We start from the raw sequence: 12,219 nt of genomic DNA on the forward strand, positions 1-12,219 counted from the left end.
AACATAGAAGCAGAAAATATTATACAATACTATGCCGCTTGAGATTTGGACATTGCAGATTTAATGCACATTTGAATCGTATGCGTATCATCTTCAGTCTTTAGATCACATATTTTTTGAATGCTCCGCTTTTAATTTGGAACGCCTTTTATTTATAGCCAACTTGTTATTAACTTCTGGATCAAAACATGTCCCGCGCAATACACAAGATTTATTGACTAATCTGGATAACTATACTAGTATATTTGAATTTATTTGCAATACTATCAATGATATTTGAAACAGGATCAGGACCTTCATTCATCGGATGTGAAATTTTATTTTGATATTTCAGGCTTCGACCTGACTATTATAGACTTGGTTTCGACCTCGCCTATCATTTATAGACAAAGAAGAGTAGACGAAAATATGAAATTATAGACTTGGCTTCGACATTCCTTTACCAGTCATCGAATTAGAAGAAAAATAAAGTTACTTCAGACTTGGCTCCGGCCTTTTGATATATCAGAACGAAACTTACAAATTCAAACTAGGCTGTATGGATTATAGTCCTTTGCCTTTCCCTATTGGGGATAAATTTTAAAACAACAAAATTTTTAACTGTCAAAACATTTTAACGTTGCTGTTTAGCACAGAGTACATTATATTACAGCTGTTTAGTTTTGAGCTTAATCTTATAGTATATTGGAAACTTAATTGTTGTGTAAATCTAGTAAGAAATGTGGTTCATATAAAGTGTAGCTATTTTAAATTCAAAATGCCACCAACTGTTCAAACTAATGAGCCGGAGCGCGAAAAGCGTCCTCAAAGAACTGGCGAGAGGAGGTTAGTTGTTTTTGTTATATTATTTTATTAATATTTAAGTAGAAATTAATTTTTTATTTAATATTTGGTTTATCTTAGGTCAGAGCTAGTGACGCGAGTGAAATATTGTAATACACTCCCAGATATACCCTTCGACCTTAAGTTTATTACATATCCTTTTTCATCGACGCGGTTCATTCAATACAATCCGACGTCGCTAGAGAAAAATTACAGATATGAAGTATTGACAGAACACGATCTTGGCGTTCATATTGACTTAATTAATCGAGACATCTACCAAGGTGATGGTAACACACAGTTGGATCCAGCAGATGAGAAATTGCTTGAAGATGATGTTCTTACGCCACAGGATTCGAAGCGATCTCGGCACCACGCTAAGAGCGTGTCTTGGTTGCGTAGGTCTGAATATATATCGACAGAACAAACTAGGTTCCAGCCGCAATCTATGGAGAAGGTATTATTTAATCACTAGCTATTGTATAGCAGATTTTCATTTTTGTATCACTAGTTAAAGTTTGGGGTTAATTTTCAAAAAAATTCAACTAGAAATTTAATTAAAAAAAAAAATCATCCCATGTATACAATAACTATTGAGTATTGGAAACTACGCAGTAAATCTAAATCTGATTGATATAATTAATTTCCAGGTTGAAGCTAAAGTCGGTTACAATGTCAAGAAAATATTTAGTGAAGAAACATTGTACATGGACAGAGACAGTCAAATTAAAGCCATTGAAAAGACATTTGAAGACAATAAGAAGCCTATTGAGAAACATTACAGTAAACCAGGAGTTACGCCGGTGGAGGTCATGCCTGTGTTCCCCGACTTTGAAATGTGGAAGTACCCATGTGCTCAGGTCATTTTTGACTCGGATCCAGCCCCAGCTGATAAGAATATTGCTGGACAGATTGAAGCCATGTCTCAAGCTATGATCAGGTGAGTTGTTCGTCTATACTAATATTACAAAGGAAGAAATACTTGTCTTGATAAATTTTGCTACTAACCAACTCAGATCTAAAACAATGTTTAAAGCGACATAATCTGAAAATAACATTTGAAAAGCTATAAAATTTGAGATTAAAACTGTAATTCTGGAAATATACTGATTTTAATACCACAAGTAGACAAAAATGAACTTAAAATTGTATTTACTTTCTCATATTTTACATAACTCCTTTATTTCAAGTTGAATCTTCTTTAATTCACATAACTTCTTCCTTCTATTATGTTTGTAAATGAGTAAAAAGCCCTTATTTAGTTAGTATATTTGTTGAAAAATTTTTTAAAGACCTGTGATTGCATTAAACTTTTAATAATTTAATCAAAAACACTTAAACAAATTGAGATTTTTTTTTTTAAGTAAGCATAAGTTAGGGCTTAAAGGAAATATGTATTCGTTTTTTTCTCTAAAATAAGTATCAGACATTTTACACAATTAGTAAAATTATTTCTTTTTGTGAAATGAATATTATATTTTATTTTTCATATCATTAGTTAAGTTCTAAAATATATTCTTTGTTTTTTTTCAGAGGTGTGATGGATGAAAGTGGTGAACAATTTGTTGCGTACTGTCTTCCCACGGAGGATACTATTCAAAAGAGAAGGCGCGACATTGCCGAGGGTATTCCATACATGGACGGTGATACATATGAATACAAAATGGCTCGAGAATACAACTGGAATGTTAAGAGTAAAGCCTCTAAAGGTTACGAAGAGAATTATTTCTTGGTAAGATCTTTGAATAGAAAGAAATTTCTTCTAATAATATGTAATTTAATGTGTCAAACATTTAAGTACTTCTATGTTACTATAATTAATCGCAGGCATCTGAATGCCTTGGTATTCGTTTGAAGTGCATTTACTACCACGAAGATATTGAGTCCTAAATTTTCTAGAACAGCTTATTATCTGTCAGTTATATACCTAGTTACTATATTCCTATACACCTGACAGTCTTACTCTATGACGCTAAGAATACCCCTAAATTTACGATTAATTTAATTCTACGTCTAAGATTTAAGTACGTAGATAGTTCAAAAAGAAATCATTTTGAAAAATGTCCAAGTCATTTCATTTGAAATAAATGATAGTTCAGAATTAAAATAACTAAAATTTAATAAATATCTACATATTGTAAGGTAATATTTATGAAAAATGAAAACATTATTTGAAATGGATACAAAATATAAATGTCTAGTTGAAATCTATCCATACATCTATACAAATAAATAAAATTGGAGTGTCTGTTTGTTGTAATATTATAATAACCGCTTTTTACTAAAGGCATATGGATGTATCACGGTACATATACCAAATAACATTTTTTACAATTTTTGTCTGTCTGTCGGTCTGTTTGTTTCTTCCGGCAAATCTCCGAAACGGCTGGACCGATTTTGACGGGACTTTCAATGGCAGATAGCTGATGTAGTAAGAAGTAACTTAGGCTACTTATAATTTAATTTTTTTTTTAATTGCGAACTAAACAATAACTATTTTGTTAAATTCCACACGGACGAAGTGGCGGGCACAGCTAGTAAAAAATAAAAATAAAGTGTTAGGAGTATGGAATCATATAAAATACAAGCATAAACGCGCAGAACACGGCAAACATCATTATGGCCAATACAAAATGGATGCCATGTGCGGTAGTCGAACCTAAACTGTGACCCTTGCGCTAACGCGTCGTCATTGACGTCGTATTTAATTTGTTTTTAAGAAATTAAGATTTATAACTTAGGTTATATTTAGAATCTATTATTTACTTTTACTTACAAATCTTCATACATGATTGATTGTGTTAAAGTAAGTACATTAGAATAGTTTGTATGTTACTCAAGTTAAAAAAAAAATGAAACTTTTGGAATCAGTTCTTATTTTGATAGTAATTATTTATCTTTAATTTATCCATAGACGTCTAATAGCAATTACTCATAATAGAGAATTTATCTAACAACCTATAATAGAGCAGTTTGGCAGATTATAAGCTTTGCCTTTTCATACATGAAGAAAGAGGCCTATGCAATGGGTTGTTACAAGCTGAATCGTAATCATAATCTTTAATTTTTACCTTAACAAGTACCAACACAGCTTGTAGCAGTGACTCAGTGTAATTAATATTTGTAATCAAGCTTTTATGAATAAAGATATTATTATAATTTCAGGTTGTACGTAATCACTGCATATATTACAACGAGTTGGAGACTCGAGTACGTTTGTCAAAGCGTCGTGCAAGGGCCGGTGTTGCCGCTCAAGCACTAACCAGACTTGTTGTGACTCACAGACCACTCAGTGCCCCCGAACATCGCATGTTACGTTTGAGAGAGAAACAACTTGAGCCACCACAGGTACGGATTTTATATTAATTTTCAGAGTTTACTCCTTCAGAATAAAGTGAAAAAAAAATGGGCAGTCAAATCTACAGAAATCTTAGTGCCCCTGAACATTACGTGTTCAACAGTTTGGGTCAAGTGAAAAGGCCAGTGAACATTTTTTAGCAGCATTGGGCACTTTTTGGTAGGGGAAGATGTCGTCCGTTCGCGTCACCGACATGCTTATAGCAGTATATCTGTAGCTATACAGCTGACATATTGTGCAACATTATACACATAATTTTAATTCAAACATTATGAAATTTCAAATTTTGATACTAAAAATTCTATTTTTATTTCTATCGACAGTCTCTATAACTGCGTCTCTATTTATTTATTAGGGTAATTGAAGGCTTAAAATGTCGTACTCCTAATATTTTGGGGAAGTACCTTATAGAAGATCACAGCTAAATGACACTGAGTAAGGTAGCCTAGCTTCGAGGGTAGTTTGGGGGTAGGGTTGGCAACGTACTTGCGATGCTTGTAGTATTGCAGGGAGTTCATAGGGTATGGTTACTGCTTTCCATCAGGTGTGCCTTAGGCTTGTTTGCCACCTTAGTCATATTAAAAAAAAACCAGCATAAACATTGTCAAATATGCTTCAATCCTTCTTCATAAATTGTTACAAAGCAATAATTTTATGTTATTACGAATACATATATATAGGTATTGTAAGACAAAAAACATTTATTGTATATATATATATCATATTTATAACATTTTTAACATAAACTGTTTTTAATTTAGGAAGAAGACGAAGAAGAGGAAGAAGAGGAGGAGGAGGAGGAGGAAGAAAAACAAGAACAGAATAAAGAGAGGTTTGTTGTTAATTTATATATATATAAAAAAAATTCTTTATGTGTGTATATTTGTTATGTTAAAGCAATTGCTTCTATTAAACGCATATAAATGTGTACATTTTTTGTACAAAATAAGTTTTTTTTTTAATTTTTCAATTTAAACAACTTCACGTAGTATAAGTAAAAATATATTTACCTATAGGTTACCTATGTACCTATTTTAACTAGGCACATTATTAAAAATGTCCACATTCATGACTGGAAATGTGGGAATACCAATATCTCAAAAACTACTGAACCGATGAATGAATCTTGGACTGTTCTGACTTGGACTGTTTAAAAATAAGCTTGCTATAAATTTTAGTTTCCGAGAAATAGCACACGTGCTCGGAAGCCTAAATATATATCATCATACTTAAATTTTTCGATAATATTGTAACATATCAATTTTTGAATTAGATTAGTGACTTGATGTTCTCACAAAAAACTAATACTTAGGTATTGTGATATGGAAATAAACGAATTAAATTATTTTTTTAGGTCTCGGTCACGTTCCAAGTCAGGATCAAAATCACCTCAAGGGTCTGAAAAGTCAAAGAGTTCCTCAAGACGTTCCAAGAGCAAGTCGAGGAGTCGGTCACAATCTCGATCTAAGTCTAGGTCCAGGTCTAAGTCTAGATCCAGGTCTAAGTCCAGATCTAGGTCTAAGTCGCGGTCACGGTCTCGGTCTCGGTCTGGGTCTAGGAAGTCTAGGTCGCGATCAGGTTCAGCTCAGTCTGGATCAGCAAGGTATGTATAAAGATTTTTTTCGAGATAAACAAACTTAACCTAAGTTACACCCACTATTTAAAGGTGTTGAGGTATTATTATATGAGATTTTTGCCTTTTCTAGGAAAACGTTAAATAAATAAAAATAATTTAACATCTTTTTTTAAACTTTGTTATGAATTCCTTACTAACCTGTGTATACTTTTTTAATTTTATCAAAGCTGGAAGTTGATTAAAGTTAATTAGAATTTTTACTTAACTGGTTTACGTACATAATAAGGATTCTTTTACCTTTGTTTAGTTTGTTGAATATGTCATATTTCTTTCGGGTTTTACTACAATTTAGTAAAGACCGAAACCGACATTTTTGATTCCAGAAACAAAATATTGACTAAGTCATTTGTCATAAAAATTAAAATAAATCAAAGATATAATATTTGAGAAGGGCTTGGTGGGGTCGTAGCTTTTGTGACGTAGTATTTGTTAGGAGGTCACTGAAAATTTGACTTAGTGTGTAAAAGGCGAAGTCCAAAATGGTAAAATTCGGCGTCCCGTATTTTATCGACGTCTACGAAATAAATGACTGGACTTTAAGGATGGTCATCTTTATTTTTTATCAATTATCAGATCCGGTTCTGGCCGGTCCCGGTCCCGGTCCCGGTCCCGATCTCGGTCTGGGTCCCGAGCTTCGTCCCGCGCCAGTTCCAAGAGTAAGGGGTCCCGCGCTAGCTCTGCTAGTGGAAGATCACGAGACAGTTCTAAGGGTTCCAATAAGGTAACGTATATTTCATATTTCATTGAGGTGGGGCACAGCAGGAATTTCCTGCTCAAAATATGGACCAGCCCGACTGGGGTAGTACCTCGACATTACAGAAGATCACAGCAAAATAATACTGTTTTCAAGCAGTATTGTGTTCCTGTTGGTGAGTAAGGTGACCAGAACTCCTGGGGGGATTGGGGATTGGGTCGGCAACGCGCTTGCGATGCTTTTGGTGTTGCAGACGTCTATAAGCTACGGTAATCGCTTACCATCAGGTGAGCCGTACGCTTGTTTGCCGACCTGGTGACATAAAATATATATATATATATATATATATATATATATATATATATATATATGCTCTGCTCAAAATCGTAGTAGCTTATCAGGGGAGGTATCTCAAACTTACAGAAGATCACACTTAAGCAACTGCTCTCAAGTAGTGCTCTTCCTGTGGTGAGTAAGGTCAGGGCTCCCGGGGAGGGCATAGCTTAGAGTCAGCAATGCCCTTGCAATGCTTCTGGTCTAGTCATAGTTCTAGTCTATAAAAGAAGATACTGATACTAAAATTAAGCGCGTGAAATTTTGTAGAACTAAATTAAATCAAATTTCTTATTTTGCGATTGTTTTATAGGGCTCCAAGCACTCATCAAAGGCCAGCTCCCGTGCTTCATCACGTAGCCGAAGGTCGTCTAGAGCATCTTCTAGAGCGTCATCTAAGGGCTCAGGGTCCAAGGCGTCTTCTAAGGCAAGTTCGAGAAGGAATTCTGCTTCTGGCAGTGGTTCGGAACGTTCTAGAAGTCGTTCGGCAAGCGGTTCCAAACAAGTGAGTAAACAATGCATATAGAGATCATAATCAGCAGAAATATGACAGTAAAAATGTATAATTTTTTAATTTTTCTCAAAACGACAACTGTTGCAAAATTGTCGAAATTTTTTTTAACTCTTAGATGTACGGTATTAAGTTTTATCGGACTGGAAACGCGTACGAATAAACAACTTGTATAAAATATTATATATGTTAATATATTTATAAATATGTTTTTCTACTTATATAATATTTTTTATGTATTAGATATGCTTTTAGTTCTCTTGGTATATTTAAAATTTTACTTTTTGATTATAAATCAAATGGTTGGTATTATTATATAATTCAATTATTACAAAACACTATAGTTTATAAAATATTAAATTAATATTTTCAGTTGTCTTATACCCAAGAAATTATAATAAAGCAATTAATGGTTTCAGGGATCCCGCAGTGGGTCTGCATCGAGCGCTTCTTCAAGACACAGCGGTTCCGATTAAATTGACTAAACAAATGTATGTACGCGTATTACTGACACTAATAAAATATTTGAATTAACTTCTTGTGTTATTTTGAAATTAAACTTGTGACCACATGCCTGTTTCACACATGAAATAGCGCCAATTAAATTTCTATTCCTACGAATGTTTAATAAATTAAAAATATGGCGAGTTATTTATTTTATCATTGACAAACGACGCTTATTCATATTATTCAACTTTTACTTTGATCTGATTGGTCAAGTACTGTGGACAAGCTGAGTGACAATGAGTCATTCTTTTTATAAAGCGAACACACTAGAAGTGTTCAAAGGCTAAATTAGCCACTATGTCGAGACGGTGTTCGAAGCTTGCTCAATTGGTCATGCGCGTGCTCATAGCAACCACTGCTATTGGATAGCGGAAACAGTAGGTAGTGATGAGGCAAACGATACGTGCTGTATTTGTCGATATAAGGCAAATCTGATATTTTTGTTTTATATATATTGGAACGAAGTTCCTTACGGCAGGCTTGACATTTGGCTGGGCGAGCGAACTGAAAAAAATGTGATACTAAAACCGTAAGAAAAATGTAGTATCAGTCACACGACTGTATAATATGACGTTTGTAAAACTAAAATATTACTAGTAAACTTTTTTTAAATTATTTATGTAATTTTATACTGTTGACAAAAATAAATAAAGCCATATATTTTTTGTTTTACTTAATAGTTTGAATTATTATTATTATTTTGTTTGATTTATTTTATTATACGGTATTTGTTATTTTCTATAATACTAAAACTTCTTTCCTAAATACTTTTATGTACATAATTAAAAACCAATCAACAAAATTAAAAAAAAATCAAGAACTAGAAAATGTATATAAAATTCAATATTTTTTTTTTCAAATTGTGTTGCTTCTATACTATCCGAAGGAACTTCGTTCCTACCTGCCGGCCTAGCATGCGCGCCACGACAAAATTTTGTCTACCCCTTTTCTCGTATTATCTCTCTATGTCTACAGTAGCTAACATGCGTGCACGCGATACTCTTCTCGTTACGTCAAGAAGAGATAATCATTAAATTTTAGTGATCTGTGATATTTATCTCTACGGAAGCTAACATGACATCGTAATTTTGTCGAATTTTGTCGTTTTAGGAAGAGAAACTTCTCGTCTTCAATATTATCGACGAGAAAGACGATAAATAAAAAATAAATAAAACCGGGTGCCTATTTTTTGTATACCATGGCGTTTCCCTATTATAATTATATAATTTCGGTATACGAAGAGCGGGAAATGCGAAAAGTCGAGTGAAGTGTGCCATATAATGACACAAAAAACGTATTTGCGCCCTGTTGCTTCTTATTCTAAATAATAATAATAATAATAATACTTTATTTCAGACCAAAGTATAAGTCCATATTGGGTTAGTACAACAAGATAAGACAACATTCAGAATAAAAAACAAAACAAAATTATATTAAAAAAATCAATAACTAAAAATAAAATTAAATAGAATAAAAGTAAAATCAATAATCAAAAAAAAATTCAAAAATTCAAAAAAATTTTAAAATTAAAAAAAAAAAAAAAAACAATGCGTGATAGAATTACAATTATCTAATGTGCGACAAGATATAAAGCACAACACGAGCATATTGTTTTACATATATAATTAAATTCATTTACTTACGCCGTTTTATTTTCCATATTAGATTTTTTAAATTAGATATACACTTTTTATCTTAGCCAAAAGGCCGAGAACATTGTTAAATAAAACATGTGTCACTCGTTTGAAATTGGTCAATAACCTTGTAAATTCAACTTTACGACATAAGATATAAGAATGATATTCAGTTGGGATTATGGTTGATAATGTTTCTCTACTCGACAAGGCGAAGTCTTCGGAAGAGAATTTTGTCTCTCGTAGTGCGCATGTTAGGGTAATCGAGAAAATACGCGATGTAGACATTAACTCTCTCTCTCGTCAAGAGATATCTCGTTGTATGCATGCTAGGCCGGCTGGTGTCCCATGACACCACATAATTTTATTTGTTTTGAATTACACACAATTATTTATTTATTTTTGAAATTAATGGATTCTTATGATTCTGAATTTTATTGTAAAATTTGTGAGTAATTTTGAGAATGAAGTTTAGGAGTAACCTGAATTAATATCAAAGAAAAAACTTGAATTAATATCAAAGAAAAAAAAATACTGCATAAAAAAAATATAATTGCATAAGTTGATAAAAAATGCTATGCAATAAGCTTTACCGCAGCAGTCCGAGTGCCACGCATTTTATATTTTTTAAGTATTTCTTGCAACAGCGAGCGCGTGTTTCTGTTCGTGCTGTTCGACGCCCAACAATTGAATTTTGCTAAGCGCAGGAGCTAAACTCGCAATTGCTAAACACCTGCACTCGCACTTATCAGTGTTAACTAGCCTTAAGTTTTCAGCTTCACTTTTTCAAGCTTTCTAAGGCGAAATATATAAATAAATCTGATTAATAAGTACCTAGTTAGCGTGAATTATATGTTATAAGATCTAATAGTAATTACTTATTCTTGTTGCAATCACTTTCGAATTACATCTTTAGCATAATAGGGTACAGAGGAATCAAATAAAAATAAAACTATTTTTTTAAATTGTTATAATTGCATATGAAATACAAAAAATTAAATCACATTATTATAAATGTTTGTTCCCTTCACAGTTTGGACATGTGTTAACATTAGCCGATATGAAAATGAGTTATCAATAACACAAATATGTAACGGAAAAAAAAATCACATATTTTTGCTAAAATGACCGTTTTTTAGTAATGTTTGTTATTAAATGCCTTGAATTTTGGAAGTTTATATTATAAATGTTAGAAATTACTATCCTAAGTTAAAAGAGTCTTGATGAAAGTTCACAGTCACGATAAAAAGTAAATGCATTGTAATTGCTGAAAAATACATTCCGTATACAAGTGGCATTTGGACAATTAAAAGGAATTTTTTACTTTTAACAATCACAGGCTGTAAAATGCCTTTTTTACATTGCATTTCGACTAGGCCGTTGGCGCAGTTTTTATTTTTATCGGTGAGACAAATCTATGGATATACTTTTGCAATGCCACAGACGGGCATCTGGAATTTGCTCTTTATTCGTGTTGGTCAAGGAAGTGGTGGCGACTGCTCTGTGTCGCTCATTGAAAACAGGCCTTGCTCGTATTGATGATGATTTAACCCCCGCTTTTAGAAAGCTAAAGTCTTCCTTCCTGTCTTCATATACTGTGACCTCATGCCTTTCCGAGGCCATTTGGCATTCGTAGTAATTTGTCCGCTTTTACCTGTGCCCTCTTTCTCCCAGATGGCGTGAAGAAAGCTGGTCTAGTTTTAGCTGTAGTGGGGTTTCCATCTCCAGCTTTCTTCGGCCAAACCGTGAGCATTCCAAAAGAATATGGATACCGTTTCCTTGCACTCTGGGTGGCAGACACATGAGGAGGTATGCCGCGATGGGATACGCGTATGCGGATATAAAATTGGGTTATTAGGTCTATACTTTTACATATACCAATTAGGTTAAAATTTATTATTCGTCATAGATATTGTCATAACTATACTTTTTAGAACTTCGTTAATATTATTATTGTTTGTTGAGTTTTATTGCAGTGGTTATTCTTTTTTTTTTTTTTTTTTTTTTTTTTGTCATTAGGTCGGCAAACAAGCGTACGGCTCACCTGATGGTAAGCGATTACCGTAGCTTATAGACGCCTGCAACACCAGAAGCATCGCAAGCGCGTTGCCGACCCAATCCCCAATCCCCCCAGGAGCTCTGGTCACCTTACTCACCAACAGGAACACAATACTGCTTGAAAACAGTATTATTTTGCTGTGATCTTCTGTAAGGTCGAGGTACTACCCCAGTCGGGCTGCTCCATATTTTGAGCAGGAAATTCCTGCTGTGCCCTACCTCAGTTAAACTGTGCCCTACCTCAGTTACTGTGCCCTACCTCAGTTGCTGTGCCCTACCTCATTTATAGTATTCTGTTCAATAAAAATAAATTGGACCGTTTCTTACAGAATATTCTATTATTTTTTTACATTTTTTATACTTTTTAACTTATTATGATACAATTTAATATATAATATATTGCTGTTTCACTAGAATAATAATAATAATATTGCAATTTGGATTATAATTTCATTATATTTTTCAAGTTTATGTTTTAAAAATATTCAGAAATATTAAATTTAAAATTTTAATGTCAATAATAATATTTCATATATATTTTTAAATCCATAATAATTTTATAAATAATACATTATTAATATATTATAAGAAGTGTAAAAAGATATTTTTACGAGACGATGTTTCGGACATTTCGAATAGATTTTTCTAATAAAAGATGTTTTGCAA

General features: G+C 32.9%; 1 protein-coding gene across 1 annotated transcript; it reads left to right on the forward strand.

Annotated features, from left to right (window-relative positions):
• Window positions 1-757: 757 nt before the first annotated feature.
• Window positions 758-7,888, forward strand: LOC123662735 (RNA polymerase II-associated factor 1 homolog). Its single transcript, XM_045597535.1, has 10 exons — window positions 758-825; window positions 904-1,279; window positions 1,473-1,762; window positions 2,356-2,554; window positions 3,988-4,170; window positions 4,942-5,012; window positions 5,535-5,783; window positions 6,390-6,537; window positions 7,157-7,348; window positions 7,774-7,888. The coding sequence occupies exons 1-10, from the start codon at window positions 758-760 to the stop codon at window positions 7,828-7,830; spliced, it is 1,833 nt and encodes a 610-aa protein (XP_045453491.1). The 3' UTR covers window positions 7,831-7,888.
• The last annotated feature ends 4,331 nt before the right edge of the window (window positions 7,889-12,219 follow it).

Source organism: Melitaea cinxia, chromosome 19 (genome assembly GCF_905220565.1).
Source record: "Melitaea cinxia chromosome 19, ilMelCinx1.1, whole genome shotgun sequence".
Taxonomy (NCBI): Eukaryota; Metazoa; Arthropoda; class Insecta; order Lepidoptera; family Nymphalidae; genus Melitaea; species Melitaea cinxia.